A 24,192-nucleotide genomic window follows, 5' to 3' on the forward strand; every position below is an offset into this window, starting at 1 on the left:
AGTCAGATCCGATCACATTGAGCTAGAAAGAAAATTCATCAGGAAACAGATGGCCGACGACTTACTTGCAGACGTTGAGGATCTCGTTGTGACCGGCGAAGACGCTGCGGAGCGCGTTGCAGACGGACTGCTCACAGTGATAGTTGCCGCAGATGAACTTGTTGTCCTGCAGGTAGTCCAGCAGCCAGGAATTAAAGATAGGAGGGCTAGAATTGAAAGAACTAACAATTCATGAGTAGGGCAAACATAAACATGCTCAAGTATAAGAAAAAGGAGAACACCCAATTCTATGCAACAACATAGAAAAAATGAATAATTTAGCTGATGCATTTGAGCTCATATGCTTTAGAAGTGGCCATACGATGTGTTTAGCATTCCCATACGATGGTGTCCTTTTTTCTTCTTCTAAGGAGCACATACTCTTTGTGGTATTGTGGTTATACTAAGTTACTAACTCACCAGCAAGCAATCTCAAACAAGTATCAGCAAAAAAAAAGGGTTACTTACTAAGTCGAAGCCTGTTCTTTAATGCAGCTAAACAAACATATGTTGTGATATGTAAAATACCCTTTAAAGCAGGACTGATTCCAGAGTCTATGATGTTCACCAATCAACGCGGTGCTCTATATCTATCACTGCGAGAACTGAAAACAGACTATCCGAAAAAAGTACTAGAACACAAGCAGCAACATAGACGGAAAACAGGAATAGTTCAGCCAAATGCAGTTGAGCCAGTTGGCATACAATTCAACAGTTGTTAAGAATCAAATTAAGGGTGTGTGGCATTTCCATATCCTGGTGTATTTATCTCTAAAGAACACTAATACTCTGTTTGGTAATATTAAGTTACTAACCGGAAGCCTCTTTTAGTGCAGCTAAACAAATACATGCTCAAATATGTTACCTATTCTCTAGAACAGCGCTGATTCCAAAATAAGCAACGCAAAGCATGTACATTACCCCTAGATGGTATGACCCGAAGGTGAAAAGCACGACATTTGCGTTGACTTGGCCTCTCTGAATAGCCAACTCCTTAACCCACTCTTTCACAATCTGCATTTCAAACATGCATATTGTTCACCAGACGATAAATTACCGAAAGGTAACGCCAACTTGCATATGGCAGGAGGAAACAACCACCTTGTCAAGCTTCCCCAGCACCTCTTCTTGCCTGGAGGCCTCCTCCTTGCTCTTGTACAGACCCAGCTGGGCCAAAAGCTGCGATTTTGATCAATGAGCAAGGCTTCAATCGGCTCATCTAGTACTTGGTTGAAATAGGAAGGTAAAGAAGACCAGAATATACGAGTTCTGTGGAGTGTTTTTTTTTCCAGCTCACCATAGAGAATTGGTAGCTGGTAAACTTGGTTGGTGACACATATGATTGTGAAGTTGTTGGTATTTCACCAAGTTTCAGGCTAAAGCTAGACCCGGGTTCTGTCTGAAGTCTGAACTGACAAGTTATAATAAGCTCAAGACTGCAGTGACTTTATTCATCCCTATCCAGTATACTCTACTAGTGCAGAGTGCAGAAGTGAATTTGTTGTCAAAATTTACTTGGTTGTAAGCGAGAGGTGAAGAACGCCAGAATTATACAACCTGACAGCCCAAGATTCAGATGTTATATGCCGTTCATGTTGCTCAGGGAAACTTGGATCAGAAGTTCAGAACCCAAGATTCAGATGGCATGATGTAGGTGACTCCTAGCTAAATGAGAGCACGCGAGAAACGGCAGGGAGGGAGCGGGTGTTACTTAGCTCACCTGGGAAACGAAGAAGTGGACGGATGCGCGCAGGAGACAATGATACAGAGCGCTCAACTTGGCGGCGCCGGTGGGAATGGCGACCCTAGCGGCTCTGGCGCTGCTTCTGTGCATCTCCATGACCTCCATGGACGGGTGCGCCGCCGCTCAGTACAAGGTGGGCGGGCTGGACGCGTGGGGGGTGCCGCCGTCCAGCAAGCCGGACGTGTATGTGCGGTGGGCCAAGTCCGTCCCCGTCAAGCTCGGCGACGCCCTCTTCTTCCTCTACCCACCCAGCCAGGACAGTGCCGTGCAGCTCACCGCCAAGGCCTTCGCCGCCTGCGACGTGTCCGACCCGCTGCTCAAGCTGGAGGACGGCAACTCCGTCTTCAACCTCACCAAGCCCGGGCGGGCCTACTTCAGCAGCGCCGCCCCGGGGCGCTGCCGCAAGGGCCAGAAGTTCAAGCTGCGATGATACTTGTAAGAAACAGAATCATAGCCTCGGAGCGGCCAACCTGTGGCAATAATCGAATCAGAGCGGCACATCGGTTCGAACCTGCTCCAATTCCTGCATGCTGTGGAGGTCAGCCTCCAGCGGCCCGTCGAAGGACCGCATAATCGGGAAGCTAGACGAGGATCTGGAAGCCCGGCTATGGCCGTGGCGGCTGGGTCTGGGGCCTTGGGGTGGCGGCTGGATCTGGGGCCTTGGGGTGGCGGGGAGCTCCTCCTCCTGCAGCTCGGCGGCCTCCACACCCCGGAGCAACGCCCTCGCCAGAGGACGTGGTCACCAGCTCTCCTCTGGATCCGATGAGGAGGGTTGGGGAAGGAGCTCACCACGGCTCCATGCCCTGGATCTGGTGTGAGTGAGGGGGAAGGGGGCTCGCCGTGGTCGGGAGGGAGAGGAATAGGCGGGCGGCCGGGGCTTCCCGATCTAGATCGAAGTCGAGGGAGGTGGGTGGGTGTGTCAGGAGGAAGGGGGAGGGGAGAGAACGTGACTAGAGGGAGGGGATAAGGGGTGATAGCAATGGCGCACTGGTAGGCGTGCGCCATACGTGTAGATAGCAATGGCGCATCTCGTACTAGTGTGCCATTACTAGTTAAAACTAGTAATGGCGCACGGTGAAACAGTGTGCCATTAGTAGTTTTGCAAAAAAAGGAATAAAAAATATAATAAAAAAACAACATTAGTGGCGCACTTTCCAACAGGTGCGCCATTACTAGTTACAACTAGTAATGGCGCACTGTGTCTGGATGCGCCATTAGTATGTTTGGACAGGCGCACTAGTTCAAAAAAAAATTGATACTAATGGCGCACCTTGGGCCAGGTGCGCCATTAGTAGTTTCAACTCTAATGGCATATCAGAAGGTGGTGCGCCATTAATATATACTAATGGCGCACCGCTTGTCTGGTGCGCCATTAGTGTCAATCCCATCTATAGCCCTTTTTCTAGTAGTGATATGCTTTATGAGCTTAGCGGAGCCGCCATTTTCTCTAAAATTGATCTTAAGAGTGGCTAATATCAAATACGCATCCAAGAAGGTGATGAATGGAAAACCGCATTTAAGACCAAATTTGGCTTATATGAATGGCTTGTTATGCTAATGGGTTTATCCGAAGCACCCGGTACTTTCATGTGAGTCATGCATTTTGTTCTTCGTCCCTATATTGGTGTATTTGTTGTGGTCTATTTTGATGATATTCTTGTCTTTAGCAAATCCCTCAAGGATCATGTCACCCATCTTAGAACCGTGTTGCAAACCCTTAGGAAAGAGCGCCTTTATGCTAACATGGATAAATGCCTTTTTGGTGTTAATAAGCTTGTTTTCTTGGGTTTTGTTGTGTCTTCTAAGGGTGTTCATGTAGATGAATTTAAGATCAATGCTATTAAAACCTGGCCCCAACCAACCAACTTGCAACAAGTGCGTAGTTTTCTTGGTTTAGCCGGTTTCTATCGTCGCTTTGTGAAGGATTTTAGCACCATTGCTTCACCTTTACATTCTTTGAGTAAGAAAAATGCGCCTTTTGTTTGGCGACCATCTCAAGATACCGCATTTAATGAGCTTAAGAATTTGCTTACTCATGCTCCCGTGCTTGCATTACCCAACTTTGACAAACCTTTTGAGATTTATTGTGATGATGGTGGTAATGGCATAGGAGGTGTGTTAACGCAAGAGAAGCGCCCCATAGCATACTTTAGTGAGAAACTTTCCGGAGCGCAACTCAATTACCCATCTATGACAAAGAGCTATATGCTTTAGTACGAGTTTTGCGTGAATGTGAACATTATCTTCGCCCTCATGAATTTATCATTCATACCGATCATGAAACGCTTAAGTACTTAAAAGGACAAACTAAGTTGACAAGCGTCACGCTAAATGGAGTGAATTCATTGAGTTATTTCCTTATATCATCAAGTACATCAAGGGTAAGGAAAATGTAGTGGCAGATGCCCTTTCCCGCATATGCACGCTTGTCACTAATCTTGAATTGAATGTCATTGGTTTTGAGCACATAAAAGACTTGTATGTGCATGATCCTAGTTTTGCTATTCCTTATGCAAAGTGTTTGATGTATACATCTTGGGAACAATATTACATCAAGGATGATTATATTATGAGAGCTAACAAACTTTGGATTCCCGAGTCTTCTCTTTGTTTGCTCCTTTTGCAAGAGGCTCATGGAGGCAGATTCATGGGACACTTTGGACGCGACAAGACATTCGCCATGCTCTCCAAGAACTACTTTTGGCCCAAGATGTTCCGCAATGTCTCACACTCCACCAACTGATGCTCTACATGTCGTAAAGCTAAGTCAAAAGCTCAATCCCATGGTCTTTACATGCCTCTTGCTATTCCTTATCAACCTTGGGAAGACATTAGCATGGATTTTGTACTTGGTTTGCCTAGAACTCAAAATGGAAAGGATTTTGTGTTTGTTGTTGTGGACCGATTCTCTAAAATGGCTCATTTTATCCCATGCAACAAGATAGACGATGCTTCACATATTGCAAATATCTTTTGTAGGGAAATCTTGCACCTGCATGGAGTGCCCAAGACGATTGTCTCGGACCGCGATGTCAAGTTGTTGAGTTACTTTTGGAAGACTCTATGCGCCAAGCTCGGAATCAAGCTCTTGTTCTCTTCGGCATACCATCCCCAAACCGACGACCAAACGGAGGTGACAAACCGAACACTCTCCACTCTACTACACGTGATGATCAAGAGGAACACCAAGGAGTGGGAGGAGTGTCTACCCATCGCCGAGTACGCCTACAACCGCGCAAGACATTCGACCACTGGCAAGTGCCCGAATGAACTACCTCAAGAAGATGCATGAAGATACAAGGCACACCATCGAGCGCCAAGTACAACGACTCGCGACCAAGCTCAACATCAACAAGTAACCAATGATATTCAACATCGGAGATCTTGTGTGGCCACACCTTCGTAAGGAGCGCTTCCGCAACGAACGCAAGCCCAAACTTCTACCACGAGCCGATGGACCCTTCAAGGTGCTTGAACGCTACAACAACAACGCCTACAAGATCGACATTCCACGCGACAAGTACTCCGTGAGCGACATCTTCAACGTCAACGATCTCTCCCCGTACCATGATGATGAGGATTTCGATCCGAGGTCGAATCTTTCCCAAGGGAGGGGAGATGATGCGGAGCATCCTACGGTCATCCCCATGGACCTACCATCGTCTCACCAAGCGCCAAGAGGACCCATGACACGAGCACGAGCTAGAGCTCTCGAGACCGAGGTGACTTCTTTCCTTAGTGATATCTCATTCGATCCTCTCGAGACATGGCTACTACCTAAGTCCGGAATGTTGTGCATGATTAGGTACCAAGAGAACCCTCCCGAGGATGCACATGAAGATGGACATCCGGCCCGACACCCGGGGGGCCGGCCACCCCTGTCTGCACACATTGTAAAGGGCCGAGCCCATGTACCCCTTCGCCCCCTAGACTATATATACTCCTCCTCCGCCCTCTTTCTAGGGTTAGTGTTGTGATAGCTCATATGTGAGATAGAGCCTCGCTCATCCATCCGGGTCTGCTCCTTCAAGAGAGACCGTGCCTCTTCGAAGAAGATTCCACTTGGATTCAAGAGCCTTAACGGGAAGAACTCAAGACCTCCTCACGGAGAAGAACCGGTTACCCTATGTATCGTCCCTTGTTGGATTCGGATCATGTATCTCTTTGTGTTTTGAGGATCTAACATATGTGTGACCATATTCTTGTTGGTTGAGTGTTTTTTCTTGTGCTTCCCTCGTTTCCCCACTCGTGTTCTTTGTGTTCTTGGTAGGATCCCCTCCAATCGTGAAAGATCGGGCATCTAGGGTTCCACCCTACATCAGAGGGGCTCGGGGACACCGAGGTCATGCTCACCTGGCCACGGCGCGCCGGTGTGTGTTCTCGGGCGGCAAGGGCGCGCTGGCGCGGGCGGGGTGGGCGCGGCGGGTGCGTGCGACGCCCTCTTGTTGCTCTCTCGTGCACCTCCACGGCGGAGTGAGGCGGCGCCGGTCCTCCTTGCGCACGTCGCTGGCCACCAGAAGCTCTCTCCGGCCCGATTGGTGGAGAAGTTGTTGTGCCTATGCTCGTCGTCAACGCTGGCGGCGGCCGTCCGTGCTGTGTTCGACAAAATGTCAAAGCTAGAGAAAGTCAGGCACTTTTTAAGATGAGTCGACCGCGTCACCTACCACGGTCCGTGCTGCGTTGCGGTTGGGCGTTCGCCCCTGAGGACCCTGTCCGGTTGGACGGCCGAGCCACTCTCCTCTCCGTCCTCTCTTTCGGCTGCCACACGAGAACAGAAACCCCAAAAAAATACAAATTATATATTAAGAAAAAGAAAGCACATCTCCAGCAACGACATCTATCGCCTCATCTCGAGAACGCGAAAGCCTCCGGCCGTGGGCGCCGACCCACCAGGTACCGTCGACCGAATCCCTCCAAGCGTCCCATTGCGAACTTTTTCCTTGGTCAATCCGATTGGGCTTTTCTGTTGCGAGTTGGCGGAGAAAACATCGCTGATTTGGTTGCTGCCACCTCTGTGCAGGTGAAGGATGATGATGAACTTCAGGGACTGGATCTCATACCGGCTCGGGTCGTCGCTGCTGTCGGCGAGGCCGTTCGCCATCTCCGGGTCCGGCGCCGGCGCCTCCCAGGGCGACGGGGAAGGTACTCTCCTTGCTTGGTTTACCGCATATATATTCAGCGTGCTAGCTAAGGGTTCCTGTCCGGTCGTATCGAATTGCTAGTGATTTTTAGCCTTGTTTACAATGATTTAATGGAATTAGGCCTATTTCTTGTTACTGCTTGAATGCAACGTTGATTCATCGTTGGTTAGTTCCAGTTTCTCTGTCCTAATATATGTTCCTGATGTTTTTTTTCGAGAGTATGCCAAAGGCATACCTTACTTTTATAGAAGGCAGAAAGACATTTACAAGAACTTGTGCAGGATAAGAACATCCCCACAAGGATACAACCTACACCAACACCTAGAGACTAAGGCTACTCTCTCACAAATCTGTGGAGTACACCAACACCCATACCAGCTTCTTTCCATTCCTTGATCTCGTTGAAGATGTGCCTGTGCAGTTGTGCCACCGTCTTGACTTGATCTGCACGATTGAACACTCTAGCATTCCTTTGCTCCCAGAGTGCCCAAGCCATTGCCGTGGCTAAAGTGTCGAAACCTCTATTGTCTGCACCGTGAAAACTCTCCCTGGCCCGAAGCCACCACTCCAGAAAAGTATCATCCCTGTCGGGTCGTTGCACGGTAATGTTGAGGTCCGTTAAGCAACGATGCCATATTTCTCTCGCGTAGCTACATTGTATGTGAATGTGCTCTGCGTTATCCTCGTCCTGAAGGCAAGTATAGCATGCAGAAGGTGCATCCTGTAGCTCATGCCTAGCTCGGCGATCGGAAGTCCAGATTCTATGTTGCACTGTCAGCCAAGTATGGATCTTACACTTAGAGGGGCCCAATTGCGCCAGATGCAAGTGGCAAAGGGTACTCTCTGTAAGCCTAGGCATAGTCTATCATAGACCGACTGAGCAGTGTAGGACCCCGACACGTGACAAGGCCAAGTGAAATCATCATCGACGATCGGATCTCGCTGGACTGTGGTGATCGCTCGTTGCAAGTGCAGTAGTTGAATGTGGGCTGTGAAGGACAACTCTCCCTGCACGTCCAACAGCCATGTCGCTCCTGCGAGGGCCTGCTGGATGGTCCGTCTGTTCCTTGTACGCTTTTCCACCGCGCTGACCACCAACGGGGCAATATTGGAGGCCGCAAAGCCATGAATCCATCTGTCACGCCAAAACAGGACCCTCGTGCCATTCCCGACCTTGATCTTTACCAAGCTGTCAAACACCTGTCTCGCCTCCTTGTCCACAAACAGGAGGATTCCTTGCCAGGGTCCCTCTGGGTCTACTCTTCTTAACCATTCCCACCTAACCCGCAGAGCGAGGGCTTGGATTTGCAAATTCTTGACCCCCAGGCCACCATAGCCCACCGGCTTGCATATGTTGTTCCAGGCCACCAAACATTGCCCTCCATTTGCCTTATCTTTGGCCGTCCAAAAGAAGGCTCTCATCCACTTGTTAAGGTCCTCATACACCCATAGTGGCGCATCCATCACCAGGAAATGGTGTATAGGCCTCGCCGACATGATCGATTTCACAAGAATGAGTCCCCTCCTGGCCTCGTGATCAGGCCTCTCTGCCATGCCGGGACCACTTTCTTCGCGCGATCAAGCATCGACTGCCAGTCATTCCTTGTAAGCTGCTTGATCGCCAACTGTAGGCCAAGGTACTTACATGGAAAGTCCGTCATATCGCACTGAAGCATGTTGGCCACCCTATCCTTGTCCAGATCGTTTCCACGGATCAGAATAGCCGAAGATTTGCTGTAGTTAACTCGGAGACCTAACGCTTCCCCGAAAGCTTGCAGTGCCCAGCGAACAAATGTAGGCCCAGCCACCGAAGGCCTGATGAAGAGAGCAACATCATCAGCGTAAATAGATATCCTCTGCACAACCTTAATGCCATGGAATGAGCTGACCACGTTCTCGTTCGTCGCCTTTGTGATCATCAAAGTTAGCACGTCCATGGTGATTACGAAAAGAAGTGGCGATATAGGGTTGCCCTGCCCCATCCCACACGCATGCGCAAACGCTTCCCCTGGCACTCCATTTACCAACACACGCGTAGTTGCCGTTTTCAGTAGGATGGAGATCCATTCAATCCATTTTCTTCCAAATCCTTTAGCCTGCAAAACCTCAAATAGAAACGGCCATGATAATGAGTCGAACGCTTGCGATATGTCGAGCTTAAGGAAGAGCCCAACTTCCCTGCGATTGTGTATCTTCCGTGCGACTTGTCTGACTAGCAAGAAATTGTCATGTAAGCTCCTAGTCTTGATGAAAGCGGTCTGGTTAGTCACAACCACTTCTTTCATCTGTTTCCTCGCTTTGTTAGCAAGCATCTTAGCAAAGACTTTGGCCGCACTGCGTGTCAAACTAATCGGTCGGAAGTCTCCCACTTCCACCGCGTCCGGCTTCTTAGGAATCAGCACGATGTGTGCACGATTGAGCTTCCCAAAGCCATGACCATCTCCGATGTACAGCTTCAGCATAACCGCCATGAGATCTTGCTTAATGATCGGCCAAGCACGCTGATAGAAGGCGCCAATGAACCCACCTAGTCCTGGCGCTCGGTCCGACGACATTTCCTTTATCGTGTTCCACACCTCATCCTTCGTGAATATTTCCTCCAGTTCGTGGAGGTCACATGCTTGAACACCAAGGAAATCCAGGGTCCAGGGTGGCCTCCCTCGAGTTAGCCTTGCCCAGTAGTTGCTTGTAAGCCTCGGTGAACACCTCTTCCTTACGAGCTTGATCGGTAATAATGTCATTTCCAAAGCTTATACGCGGGATAAAGTTTTTTGAGCGCCTTCCGTTCGCCACAAGTTGAAACAACTTGGTGTTCGCGTCACCCTCTTTAATCCATCTTAACCGTGACCGCTGCCTTTCTATAGTACGCTGGAGCGAGGCTAGGCCCAGCAGGGCCAACTTCAGCGTCCTCCTAAGCTAGACCTCCTCGATAGTCAACCCTTGATGCTCCTGAGCTCTATCAAGCCGAAGGATAACGTAGTTGGCCACTGTCATCTGTATCTTGATGTTGCCCACCTTCCTTTGACCCCATGCTTGGAGTGCACATGCCGTGCTCCGCAACAGTTCATCCAGCCGTTTGAAGGGATCTGTGATGTTCCCATCGCAAACCCAAGCGTCCCACCACGTCCAAGAGCCATCAAGCTTAGTCCAAAAAAGCTCGAATCTAAACCTCTTTTTGGGGCAGAACGTCGCAGAGGTGGAGGGTAGAAGTGGCGCGTGATCCGACACGTTCGTCGATAGAGCCTGGAGCAAACAGTCAGCGAAGTGCAGCTCCCAATCCACGAAACCAGAATTCTATCAATTTCGGTCATAACCGGTTCGTCTCGCTCGTTCGTTCAGGTGAAGTTGCTACCATGCATTTATAACTCTTTGAGTTCATGGTCGTCCACAAAGTCCTTGAACTTGCGCAGCATCGCTCTGTTCAGATTAGTGTTATTCTTTTTCGAAGCTCGAAGGATCATGTTAAAAGTCCCCAAGAACCATCCACGGTCCAAAACAGCCTGCCCTTGTAACTCTCAGTTCCTCTAGGAAATTTGTTTTGAGCTCATCTCCTTGAGGGCCATAAACAACCGAGATCCACCATTTGGCCCCGTCCTTCCTGTGTACCATCCCTGTGAGAAAATTGGTGTCCAGCTGTATGCTATCTATCTCCATGACCGTGGTGTCCCAAGCAAGGAGTACCCCCTCTCTAGTTTCCAACGCAGGCAAATACGCAAAGGCATCAAACGACGGCCCCAAACATTGTATAACACAGAAACGGTCAATTACATCTAATTTGGTTTCTTGTAAGCACACCATGTTCACATGCATCGATGTCACAAATTCCCGCACCGCCTTCTTTGCTGGATCGTTCAGGCCTCGAATGTTCCAGCACAACACTTGCGGTTGAGATCCATAAAGCATATCGATCTCCCGCCTCCAACCAAGCACTCAATGCGCCTCGATCCCCGACGACTGCTCCAAGAGGTCCCTCCTCGCTGGCATCTCCTTGCCGAAGAGGGCTGCGATGATCCTCACGTGCTGCTCTCTCAACGGTGAATCAAATAGCACGTTGAGCTCCTCTATGGTTGCATGGTCCACTTCCAAGTTTTCCGGGGCCAATCCTAGCGCCCGCATTAAGACGTTTTCAGCCGGGGAGGCCTTTCCTTTTTGTGTCGATGGCGCACGTTTGGTAGCTCTAGTCATGCGGCAAGGGGTATAGGGCTTCATCTCTGGCCTGAGCGTGGTCGTCTGAACTTCTTTGAGGAGCGGTGGGGCTAGCTTCTTGACCAGGTTGGAGCAAAACCACTTCATCTTCTCATATGCAGCTGCTTCTTGGGGGGTCATACCTGGGTTGCATGCAGCTTGGACGATTTGCATGTCGCGATCAGCATCTGGATTAACCTCCACCAGCAGCGGCGAACTCTGGGCCGGCACGTGTCCCTTGCTGTCCCCATCTTTGGAAGCTGCGTTGGTCTCCATCGTGATCTCCCTCGGGATCGACAGTGGGTATTTGGGTTCCATGATGGCAGCCTCCACTCGAGAATCCACAGTATCATACGCCGCCGATGGGCCCCTCTTGTCCGTCTCCACCGCCGAAATAGAAACCAAGGCTGGATCCTCTGCGGGCCGACTTGACGGCCCTTCCCTGCGGCCCTTGGGCACCTCCTCTTGCCCCACCACAGCCGAAGCCTGAACTGCACAGAAAAGATCCGCAGTGGGTTGCGGGGCGGGATCCACCACCAACAGTTGCGTCCCCTCCGTGGCTGGCCTCGAAGTCATGTCCTCATCCATATCTAGCCCTGCCGCAGCTGTCCTGGTCTCGCGAATCCCCACCAATGATGGCTCGGATCCAGCAAGGGGCCCCCTAGCCTGTCGTCCCTCTCGCAAGTCTTGCATGGCGGGTGCGCGCTCCACCTGCTGAGCCGTCGAGTTGGCGCTTGGGCGATTCAAACTTCCAGTTGCCGCGCGTGGACTGGCTGTCGTGGCGATATGGTCAAAAGCAGACTGTCGAACCGTCAGCCTATCCTGAACTCTGCGTGGGCCTCTCAATGCTTTTTGCTTTGTCGGCATTCATTGGTGGGAGCCTCCAGTCCTGGGGCGTCCCTGGCTGCCCCTCGCCGCCGGCGAACTGCCGTTCGCCACCACGGCCCTGCCCATGCTCCTGAACGCCGCCACTGCGGGTGTCCCTCACCCCCAAACTGCCGCTGCCAGTGCCTGGTGGTGATCCCACGGCCTCTCTCCATCTCATCGTCGTCCGGCAAGCCACTTTGTCCATTGTCCGAAGAGCCACCAAGGAAGAAGGGCTCGCCAGCGCCGGAGTAGTCTGTCACTGAATCCAGGTGAATGAGAATCTTGTATTGCAGCATCTGCGGCTTGAAAACGTGCTCTGCAGGCTCCGGCACTGCAAGCCACCGACGAGTCAGAATAGATTTCGGGTCCGCTGCCCAAGCCGACAGCTGGAAAGATGAAAGGTTGGAGCGTGAACTCGTCTCCGGTGCCACCAAGTTGATGACGCAAGCAGAGCCCAGCAAGTCCTCCACGACGCTGCGGTCCCAAGCGTGCGGAGGAATACCTTCAATCTCAAGTTGAACCTTGTACCTCATCACCGCATGAACTGCCTGCGATTGTCTGTTCCATTGGCGGAAGAATAGCCGGACTCCATGATGCTCCACAGCCGGGCTCTGCCCTAGCCTGTTACGGTGATCTTGCCTCGCGAATACCACCAAGAAATCCTCTGGCCTGCAGGGGTGGACCGAGACCCACTCTGCAGAGATGCCCATCTCCGTCTCCAGCGCGTCGAGCACGAACCGCGGTGACACATCTCGCCTGGCGCCGCCCACATATGCGACCATGGCATGCTGAAGGCGCCGCTCCAGGTCAGCCATGGCGGCTGAGCGGCTGACGACACAGAGCTCCGAGGGCTCCATCTCCAGATCATCCCGAATTTGCAGCCTGGGGGCTGACAGCAACGGCCAGATTGGCCTCGCCGCCAAGGGAGGCGGCGGAGGGGGTGGAGGAGGTTGCCGGGCCACGACCGGCCTGTGCCGAGCCGCCGCCGAGTCCGAGGCCTTTGCAACGTCCCGGCCCCCAGCAGAAACTGAGCGGCAAGCCACCTTGGCCGCCGCCTCCCGCCTGAGCTCGTCTTCAGAAGAGGGGCTGCACGCGCCCTTGTGACCCGACAACCCACAACGAATGCAGACGACGTCATTGGTACAGTCCCGCCGGAAGTGCCCCTTCTCCGGGCACCGGAAGCATTTGTCGCGCATCTCCGGCGAGATCTCTTTGCAGACCGGGGAGGGAGGGCGCGGCGCCACCTTTGGCTGCCCAATGCCGCGCCTGTGCTTCCGCAGGGTCTTCCTCGGTGGGGGGGCTTCCTTCCAGGGAATTAGCCGCCGGCAGGACTCCACCTCCGGCGCCGGCGCCTGCGCCGCCTCCTGCGCAGCAGCCGCAGCCGACTTCTCCGAGGCCGAGGAAAGTCCCAGACCAGAGACAACGGGGTGCTCCCTGTGCAGGAAAGAGGAGGTGATGGAGAGCGGGCTCTCAGCCATGGCCTAGTCGGGGGAGAGCGAGAGAGGGGTGGCCACCGTCGCCGGAGTGGCGGGCGGCGGGAGGGTGGACGCTGGCGTCGGAGTGACGCACGGTGGAGGGCTTAGAGCGGAGCGGGAGCGCTAAGAGCGGAGCGGAGTGGGAGCCCTATGTTCCTGATGTAAAGTTATAGGACTTGGCGATGTTCACTTGCTGTTATTGCAGTTGTGATATCCCTTTAGTGTGCGGTCTATCTTGATTTCATTTGCATAGCTTAAGGTCCTATTGCTAATTGTTGTTTTATTTTTTATTCCGTCACATGGAGACATTTCCTGACAACAATTTGTTATAAAGCCATCCTCCTGTTAAATGTTAAGGTAAATTGGTGGATTTCTTGTTTCAGGTACAACACAAAGTGAGTTTGTAGAAACCGTATCCGCCAACAGATTTCCTTCCAATGATAGCCGTGCACTAGAGGTCGTCACATCCAACCCACAGGATGCTGTTTCCTCTGGTCTTCTTCAGCCAGATCATGATCACAACAAGTCAGATCCACTAAAGCAAGTTGAGGCACTTCAAATTAAGTTTTTGCGGCTGGTACACAGGACTGGAGTGCCTCCCAGTACCAATGTAGTTGCACAGGTACTGTACAGACTGCAGCTTGCCAACTTGATCAAGGCTGGTGAATCAGATGCGAAGAGAACTAACCTTGCTATCAACAAAGCCAGAGTTATAGCAGCAGAACAAGAAGCACCCGGTGGACCTGATTTGGACCTCCCCTTGCGAATTCTTCTTCTGGGAAAGACTGGTGTGGGAAAGAGCGCCACAATAAACTCCATGTTTGATGAAACAAAGGTTGCTACTAATGCACTTGTTCCTGGTACTAGTAGGATAAAGAGGGTTCATGGAAATATCAAAGGAGTAAGAGTTACAGTTATCGACACACCTGGTCTGGTACCTCATTACCATAGCCAACGGAGGAACAGGAAGATTTTGCATGCTGTCAAGCGTTTCATTAAAAGAAACCCGCCTGATATCGTCCTGTACTTTGAGCGGCTTGACCATATTAATAGCAGATGCAGTGACTACCCTCTGCTGAAGCTTATAACTGATACCTTGGGTTCTTCGATATGGTTCAACACTGTCCTTGTAATGACTCACTGTTCCTCATCTCCTCCTGAAGGACCAGATGGTCATCCTTTGGAATATGACGCGTACACCCGTTACTGTAAGAATGTCGTGGAGCGTCATATCCAGCTAGCAGCTTCTAACACACAGCTGGAGAACCCTATTGTTCTGGTTGACAATCATCCAATGTGCAGACGGAACACCAGGGGTGAAAGAGTTTTGCCAAATGGGCAGGTATGGGTATCAGAACTTCTTTTGCTGTGTGGGGCGACCAAGTTGTTAGCAGAAGCAAATTCCTTACTAAAGTTCGAAAATAGTTTTCTGCTGTCACAAGCAAATGCCAGGCTGCCTTCACTCCCTAATCTTCTTTCGTCACTCCTTAAACCTTCTGCGTCATTGAGTTCTGAGGGTGTTGACAATGAGATGACTGAGCTATCAGATGAGGAGGATGAATATGATCAGCTACCACCTTTCCGTGTTCTAAAAAGATCTGAATATGAAAAGTTGACCAAAGAACAGAGAACTGCATATCTTGATGAACTGGACTACCGTGAGACTTCATACCTCAAACAGCAGTGGAAGGAGGGAATCCGGAGTCAAAAGCTTGCTGAAGCTCAAAACAGCGAAGCATCATCTGCAGTTGCTGATGATTATGAAGAGACCACATCCCCAGTTGTGCACATATCAGATATGGAAATCCCATTAAGTTTTGACTCTGATTATCCAGCACACCGCTACCGTCACATTATAACTAATGATCAGTTGTTTAGTCCAGTTTTGGATCCCCAAGGATGGGACCATGATATTGGGTTCGATGGTATCAATTTTCAATCATGTCATGACTTAAAAAAGAACATATCAACATCTATTGCTGGACAGATGAGGAAGGACAAAGAAGACATGTATATCCAGTCGGATTGTTCAGTAAGCTATAGTGATCAAAGGCGCTACTCATTGATGGGGGGCATGGATATGCAAACAGCTAGTAAGGATTTGGTTTTTACTGTTCATGGGGATGCCCGGTTCCAAAATCTGCCTTGGAACACCACCGGAGGAGGTATTTCTGTTACTAAATTCGGGTCAAAGTATTTTTCTGGGGCCAAATTAGAAGACTCCATCACCATTGGGAAACGAGTCCACTTGGTAGCCAATGCCGGGAGGATGGTTGGTGGTGGACAAGTGGCAGATGGAGGTGGCCTGGAAGTAACAGTAAGGGGGAAAGACTACCCTGTGAGAGAAGGGAGCACCAGCATGGCGGCCACTGCTCTGTCGTTCGAGAAAGAGACTGTATTCGGGGCGAATCTTCAGTCTGTCTTACGAGTGGGCCGTGGGTCAAAATTATCGGTCAGCGCAAACGTAAACAGCAGAAATCTAGGCCGGCTCTGTGTCAAGATCAGCACGTCAGACCATGTGGAAATAGCTCTGGTCGTGGCCGTATCACTGGTCCAGTTCTTGCTAAGGAGAAGATTGCTGCCGACTGGCAAAGGCCACCAACAGGTTGACACCGACTTAGATGAGTAATAAGTGAACAGATAGACGGAAGAGCAGACAGCCATTTCATGATGTAAACGTTCAGCAGTTGGGAGTCGTACCTGGTCAAGCTACTGTACCCGCCGCTAATGTGGGGTTCCTAATTGTACAGATTTCCTAAATCTATGTCTGATTTTATTTTATTTTCTTTTTATTTTGAAACAAGGCAAAAGACTTCCATTTTTATTGATTAATAAGAGGAATTTGCAAGAAAACAACCGCAAAAGTAGCACAAGATACTCAAGTGCTTAGCCCCCGCGCAAGAGCAACTCTAGCAGATCATGTAAAATGTTGTACAGCAAATTTTGTTCAAGGGATCCTGTAAAACGAATTTGCGGTACCGTGGAAGGCATGGCAGAATAGATCTGCTAAACCATACTGCATATTTTTTTTGTGAACACAACTATACTGCATATTTGAAATTTAAAGTTCGTGCCACGATAGTTCATCACCGGAGTTCATACATTCAAACATACAAACTTAAACACATAGTAGATAAAATCTAATCTAAACTAGTTTAGGGCTTTATGTTGAGGTAGAACTCGGCCGCCGATCGGTAGAGAACGTACGTGAGCTCGTACACCACCTTCGTCGCCACGAGCCGCTCGGTGGTACTGTCTTCACCAGCCGACATGGCATCGTCCGTGGCGGCGAGCTCAATCTCCGCCCCGCGGAGCCCCTTGGTGGTGGGCCAAAGCGTGTCCCCGACCTCGTGGAAGTTGCTCCACGCTTTTCGGACGCCACTACGGGAGAGGGCGTTGCACTCTTTGGCCTGCTTTGAGCGCCACGACTCGACGGCGGGCCAGCTGGAGTTGTCGGCCTTAGCGTCGTGTTGGGCACGCTTGTGCGGTGGTGACCCGCCATGGGCCCCGCGCCCCCACGCCAGCAACCTCCATCGGCCATTGATTTGCTCCGAACGGGTGCGTGCACGCGTGGATCGGTCGCCGGAGTAGGGGGGATTGCGTTGGAGGCGGGTGTGGGAAATGCCAGATAGGAACCCTAAATCGCCGGGAATTCGGCAAATATAGCAGTGGAGTCGGGAATATACAGACCGCTTGTACATTTTTTAGGGCCCGGGCCTTCTTTAACCGGATCTGCTCGGGCCGAAAAAATAGCAGATCTTGTAACACGTCCAAAATTATAAGGGCCCACGAGGTTTTACAGGATTTGCTCTAACAATGACCGCCACCGCGCTGCTTTGTTTTGGAAGAGGTGCACATTCCTTTCCTTCAAAATTGCTCATCCAACAAAGCCAAGCAACGCAAGATAGTTTTTTTTCCTGAGGGAGCAAGATAACTTTTCTTGGTCGTGCATTGTGCATTGTTCGGGAGGACCTCTTCCCACAAAGATTTCACCATTTCAGTGTGATGCCAAAGTATCGTACTAACTTGAAGACCTAGCCAAGAGATCATACATAACTTTCCTTGGTTGTGCATTAAAAAAAAAATCATACCGTTCCAAATTCGAACTAAAAACCGACACTGGAAGAATAGGTGAGCTGTCGTTTCTTGCACTTGGATGCAAAGGGGGCATCAGTCGCAGTTTGGTCACCCTCTCCGTTGGAGCCTATCCGCCGTCCAAATTTTATTATGGATGACTAACCAAGCGACCAAGCGTAGAACATACATTTGGAAGGTGCCTAAACCTTTCAAATCGTGGTGACCAATTGGACCTTGTAGGTCGATGAAGCAGTGTAGTTCCACATGATGGTATCTTGGATGCCTAGTTGGGTCATGACATTGGCAAACTTCTCCCATAGGATGGTGAACTGATTAATGTGCTCAAGTGTTAGACCTCTTTGAGCGGCAGTCTTCTCAACCCAGTCATAATCTCTCAAAGACTTATCCGCAATGGCACTTTTTCTTGCGGTATAGCTCAATTTTGTGGTGCAATGTTTTCAGGCCTTAGCCCTTCCAACCAAGATGATTCCTGAATTTCTGCCTTTATTCCAATATCAAGCATAACTGATGCAGAGCATCCTATGGACATCATCATGTCAAGAGCTTCATTTTCAAGAGACACGTGCAATATCTACTTCATATATATAAAGGTGAATCTTCTTCTTTACACTTGTCTTCTTGCCCCCCTTCAAGGATGTTGTTTCTTCATTACCAGATCCTCCATAATCTGACAAGATTTCACCTGAAGGTGCAGAAAACTGTCAGATCCCTCCGTAGGGGTCCTAGCGTAGCTGAAAGTCTCAAAGCGGAGGTCGCACAAAGGGTTTATCCATGTTTGGGCCTTCAGAGAGTAATACCCTCCACCCTGCTCATGTTTGTTATTCATGATGGAGGGATAACTCGTGTGATGAGGGATGACTACCGAGAGTTGTTTCTACGTGAGTAGATGGAAATGAGGGCTCCCTAGCCTCCCCTCATATACTCAAGGAGGCTAGGGTTTTACATAAAGGCGAAATCAATCTAGGGTTGCCGTCGTATCAACTTGGAAGTAAAGTTGGCCGCATGGTGGTTATCCTTTCCTTGGGGCTACCTCTTCTCGCTGGGCCTTGTGGGCTCTCTAGTAGGCCTGCTGCAGGGATCCCTTCAGTGAGCCACCCTGGTGCGCCACACCGTCAATAGCCCTTGAGCATGGCGGAGGTTGCAGGAGTGGGTCTTCAGACCTCCGGTGGTCTTCACTACCGATGGTGCTTTAGCCCTCGTGCTTCTTTAGAGAGCTCATCTCCCGGGCCTCCATGAGTGGCAACCCATGCTAGGAGATGATAGAGGCAAAGGTGTCCCGTCTTTCGATGAGATGATGGATTTCGCTTTGGTGGAAGTCAACTTTGACGATCCGACTACGAACGTGTGAGGACGTCGCGCCTTAGCAATCGCTAAACCAACTCCAAGAGGTTATTGACCACGCCGGAGCACGATCAACCTGACCACGAGGGTCTGTTTCCTGCGAGCTAACGAAGAACAAGCAAGAAACTGAGATTGCAATCTGGATATTGCGAATATAAGATGAAAGCTTTATTGATCAAGGTGGGGTTCTGTGACGCCTTTGTCTGGTCGTTGAACACAAACGAAGTACGTGAAGTTGCAGCTATGGCGAACTTTAATCTAAACAAAACCCAAAGTCTAAACGGTGCCCTAAGGGCTGTATATATGGAGGAAGAGGGGGGAATTTCGTGACCCTTGGTGGAGGGGTCCGAAATCAACCCTATCTCTTGTTTCCCCGCACATACGGACTCTAAAAATAACCTATACTTATGTATTTTGAAATTACATGGGCCTGGCCCAATAATAAGGTGACGCAGCACCTAGAATAGCCTCTAGACGAAATTTATGAAGTGGCATCTTGTATATTTCGTCCAAGGCTTCATGCACCCATTATGGTGGCTTCAAAGTCCTGAAATCATCACTTGTAACTCCGTTCTTGTTCCCCTTGCGCATGCCATCATCTCCATGCTTGCTCTTGCTCCAATGTTCATCCTTCTCCAAGCTAGGCCCTTCATTTGTAAGCAAAACAAATGTATCCAATTTAGGCAGCATCATATTCTCATGAACATTAGAATCATTACCAAGAAACGAAAGTACCTGGTAATTTAGTTGGCGTGCGCGAGCTCTAGTAATTGGTCCAATATGTATAGCAGCAGGGGCTGTGGGTGTAACAATGGTATTGATGTCCTCATCATCCTCCCCTTCTTGAAATGAAGTCGTCCTCGACGGAAGTTCATCTTCCTCACCCAAATAAGGCTTCAAATCTGCAATGTTAAAAGTGGGACTAACCCCAAAATCTGCAGGCAGCTCAAATTTGTATGCATTATCATTTATTTTCTCTAGCACCTTAAAGGGACCATCAGCACGTGGCATTAGCTTTGATTTGCGCAAATCAGGAAATCTATCTTTACGCAAATGTAACCAAACAAGATCTCCAGTTGCAAATACAACATGTTTTCTACCCTTATCTCCAGCAAGTTTATATTTAGCATTCATACGCTCAATGTTTTCCTTAGTTAACTCATGCATTTTTAAAATCAATTCAGCACGTTGTTTAGCATCAAAATTAACCTTCTCCGAAGATGGAAGAGGCAACAAATCAATAGGTGCATGAGGTAGGAAACCATACACAACTTCAAAAGGGCACATCTTAGTAGTAGAATGCAATGAACGATTATAAGAAAATTCAATATGAGGCAAGCATTCCTCCCACATTTTCTTATTATTCTTCAAAACAGCCCTAAGCATAGTAGACAATGTTCTATTGACTACTTCAGTTTGTCCATCAGTTTGGGGGTGACAAGTAGTACTAAAAAGCAGTTTAGTCCCCAACTTAGCCCATAAACATCTCCAAAAATGGCTAAGAAATTTAGTATCACGATCTGAAACAATAGTATTTGGGACACCATGCAAGCGAATAATTTCACAAAAGAACAAATCAGCAACATTAACAGCATCATCGCTTTTTATGACATGGTATAAAGTGTGCCATTTTCGAGAATCTATCCACGACAACAAATATGCTATCCCTCCCCTTCTTTGTTCTAGGTAAATCTAAAACAAAGTCCATAGATATATCCTCCCAAGGAACACTAGGTACAGGCAAAGGCATATATAAACCATGAGGATTGAGTCGTGACTTAGCTTTTTGACATGTAGTGCAGCGAGCAATAAAATGCTCAACATCCCGTCTCATCTTTGGCCAAAAGAAATGTGTAACAAGTACGTCCTCCATCTTATTCACGCCAAAGTGTCCCATTAGTCCTCCTCCATGCACCTCCTGCAACAACAAAAGACGAACGGAGCTAGCTGGAATGCATAGCTTGTTAGCACGGAACACAAATCCATCATTAACGACAAACTTGTTCCATGTTCTTCCTTCTTTACAATTCTGCAATACATCTTTAAAATTAGCATCATGCACATATTGATCTTTGATGGTCTCCAAACCAAATATTTTGAAGTCAAGTTGTGAAAGCATAGTATAGCGACGAGACAATGCATCAGCAATAACATTTTCTTTACCCTTCTTGTGTTTAATGACATAAGGGAAAGTCTCAATGAATTCAGCCCATTTAGCATGTCTACAATTCAGTTTAGCTTGACTTTTAATATGTTTCAAAGATTCATGATCAGAATGTATAACAAATTCTTTGGGCCATAAATAATGTTGCCATGTTTCTAAAGTCCGAACAAGAGCATATAATTCTTTATCATAAGTAGAATAATTTAGACTAGGCCCACTCAATTTTTCAGAAAAGTATGCAACGGGTTTGCCATCTTGTAATAACACACCTCCTAGTCCAATTCCACTAGCATCACATTCAAGCTCAAAAGTCTTATTAAAATCAGGAAGTTGGAGTAAAGGAGGATGTGTCAACTTATCTTTCAATACCGTGAAGGCTTCTTCCTGTGCGGTACCCCAAACAAAAGGCACATCCTTCTTTGTAAGCTCATTGAGAGGTGCAATAATGGTGCTGAAATCTCTCACAAAACGCCTATAGAATCCAGCGAGGCCAAGAAAACTCCTCACTTGTGTGACCGTTTTGGGCTGCGGCCAACTCTCAATAGCTTCAATCTTGGCTTTATCAACTTCAATTCCCTGTGGAGTAACAACATAACCAAGAAAAGACACTCGGTCGGTGCAAAAGGTGCACTTCCCAAGGTTACCAAACAAACGTGCATCACGTAGAGCAATAAAAACAACACATAAATGTTCCAAATGTTCCTCCAAAGATCTGCTATAAATCAATATGTCATCAAAGTAAACTACCACAAATCGTCCAATGAAAGCACGTAAAACTTCGTTCATTAATCTCATGAAAGTACTAGGTGCATTAGTTAACCCAAAAGGCATGACTAACCACTCATATAATCCAAACTTAGTTTTAAATGCTGTTTTCCATTCATCCCCCAATTTCATACGAATTTGATGGTATCCACTACGCAAATCAACCTTGGAGAATATTATAGAGCCACTCAATTCATCAAGCATATCATCTAGCCTAGGAATAGGATGACGATAACGAATAGTAATATTATTAATGCCTCTACAATCAACACACATACGTGATGTACCATCCTTTTTCGGCACTAGAATAATAGGAATAGCACAAGGACTAAGGGATTCGCGTATATAACCTTTGTCGAGCAGCTCTTGTACTTGACGCATAATCTCCTTCGTCTCCTCTGGATTGGTACGGTATGGCGCACGGTTTGGCAGTGAAGCACCGGGAATTAAGTCAATCTGATGCTCAATCCCTCGAATAGGCGGTAATCCCGGTGGCACGTCTTGTGGAAAGACGTCAGTGAACTCCTGCAAAATGTTAGTGACAGCAGGAGGCAAAGAGGAAGGCACGTCCTCGAATGAAAATAATGCCTCTTTGCACACAAAAGCATAACAAACAGATTTGCTGAAATCTAGCTCATCAATATCAGATTTGGTGGCAAATAAACATGCACTTTTCAATTTTATTTCAGAAGCAACACTAGATGGTTTATTATTAGGCTTCATTTGTTGCTCAAATTCTTTTGCCACAATCTGATTTTCGCTCTTATTCTTCTCCTGTTTTGCTTTATTAGCTCTATTAATATCATCTTTCAAAATAGAATCAGGAGTCATAGGAAGCAAAGTAATATTTTTATCCTTATGAACAAGAGTATACTGATTGTTTCTACCATGGTGTACAGAATTTTTATCAAATTGCCATGGTCTACCAAGTAATAAGGAACATGCTTGCATAGGTACCACATCACAATCAACATAATCAGCATATGTAGAGATACTAAAATGCACACGAACAGTACGTGTTACCTTAACCTTGCCGCTGTTGTTGAACCATTGGATGTAGTAAGGATGTGGATGTGGTCTTGTGGTGAGAGAAAGCTTCTCCACCATCTCCATGCTAGCCAAGTTGTTGCAGCTCCCTCCGTCTATGATGACGCGCACAGAACGTTCCTTCACAACTCCCTTGGTATGGAACAAATTGTGCCTCTGATTTTGCTCAGCTTGTGTGACCTGCACACTCAAAAAGCGTTGAGCAACTAAACATTCATACCTGTCAGCGTCTTCAGGAGCCATGTATTGCGTCTCATGATCAGAATCATCTCCACCGTGTTCTTCACGTGTAATAAGAGCCAACATCTCCTCATCATAGTCACTAGCGGACTTATACCCACCATCCTCAGTAGCAATCATCACACGCTGAGATTTGCATTCTCTCGCATAATGACCTCTTCCCTTACAACGACGACAAATAATATCACTTGTGTGCCCAGTTGATGCCATGGAAGAAGAAGAGCTCTGTGTAGGCCCGACAGGTGCGCTCTTGGCAGATAGTGGTGGTTGTGCCTGCTTTCTTGTATCACGACTGGAGGTAGCAGCTGATGGAGGTGCTGGTGTAGTGGAAGTAGAGGATGCACACGGTGTCCATGATGAAAGTCGGTCTGCAGAAAAGTTAGTTCGCGCCAATGCTTGTCGATCCTGCACTTCACGTTCAGCTTTACAAGCAAGATGGAATAAACGAGTGATATTAGTATACTCCTTATACACTAGAATGGTCTGAATCTCTCTATTTAATCCACCTATAAAACGTGCAAGCATAGCTTCATTCTCCTCAACAATACCACATCTAATCATGCCATTTTGTAATTCCCGATAATATTCTTCTACAGAATTTTTCCCTTGTCTTAAACGCTGCAATTTTTGAAGCAATTCATGTTGATAATATGGTGGAACTCAACGAGTATGCATAGCAGTTTTCAAAGCAGCCCAAGTAGTTGGAATAGGATATAATCTACAATGTTCAGACCACCATACACATGCAAAACTAGTGAAAGCACAAACAGCAGCAGCAACCCGTCTCTCCTCGGGATATTGTAAACATGTAAAACGTTGTTCAGTTTCTAACTCCCACGTAAGATATATATCAGGAACATATCTACCCTCAAATGGTGGAATATTCAATATCAGTTTCGGAATATGGTCATTATCTCGTACCTGAGGTGGTAGTGCAGGCCTACCGTTGCGAATATATACCTGAGGTCGACCTGCTGGTGGTGGTGCTGGTGGCTGCACGTAGTTCTGATTTTGATCAACCTCATCCTCATAATATTCCTCCACCTCTGTAGTAACAGCAGGAGCTACAGAAGCACCAACAGCAGT

The 24,192-nt window shown here is 48.3% G+C and overlaps 2 protein-coding genes across 2 annotated transcripts; both read left to right on the forward strand.

The window, feature by feature from the left end:
- Positions 1–1,615: 1,615 nt before the first annotated feature.
- Positions 1,616–2,286, forward strand: LOC119309268 (early nodulin-like protein 1). Its single transcript, XM_037585300.1, has 2 exons — positions 1,616–1,689; positions 1,808–2,286. The coding sequence occupies exons 1-2, from the start codon at positions 1,616–1,618 to the stop codon at positions 2,211–2,213; spliced, it is 480 nt and encodes a 159-aa protein (XP_037441197.1). The 3' UTR covers positions 2,214–2,286.
- A 4,231-nt stretch (positions 2,287–6,517) lies between these two features.
- LOC119307976 (translocase of chloroplast 90, chloroplastic-like) lies at positions 6,518–16,304 on the forward strand. Its single transcript, XM_037584071.1, has 3 exons — positions 6,518–6,676; positions 6,804–6,925; positions 13,835–16,304. The coding sequence occupies exons 2-3, from the start codon at positions 6,811–6,813 to the stop codon at positions 16,078–16,080; spliced, it is 2,361 nt and encodes a 786-aa protein (XP_037439968.1). The 5' UTR covers positions 6,518–6,676; positions 6,804–6,810; the 3' UTR covers positions 16,081–16,304.
- Positions 16,305–24,192: the final 7,888 nt, after the last annotated feature.

The sequence above is a fragment of the Triticum dicoccoides genome, chromosome 5B (genome assembly GCF_002162155.2).
Source record: "Triticum dicoccoides isolate Atlit2015 ecotype Zavitan chromosome 5B, WEW_v2.0, whole genome shotgun sequence".
Classification (NCBI taxonomy): Eukaryota; Viridiplantae; Streptophyta; class Magnoliopsida; order Poales; family Poaceae; genus Triticum; species Triticum dicoccoides.

Bases quoted from the DNA above. Each gene is read 5' to 3' on its own strand.
- LOC119309268 (XM_037585300.1), top strand. From the start codon at position 1,616: ATGTTATATGCCGTTCATGTTGCTCAGGGAAACTTGGATCAGAAGTTC. The intron at 1,690-1,807 runs GTAGGTGACTCC...ACAATGATACAG, and splicing joins CAAGATTCAGATGGCATGAT to AGCGCTCAACTTGGCGGCGC.
- LOC119307976 (XM_037584071.1), top strand. From the start codon at position 6,811: ATGATGATGAACTTCAGGGACTGGATCTCATACCGGCTCGGGTCGTCG. The intron at 6,926-13,834 runs GTACTCTCCTTG...TTCTTGTTTCAG, and splicing joins CTCCCAGGGCGACGGGGAAG to GTACAACACAAAGTGAGTTT.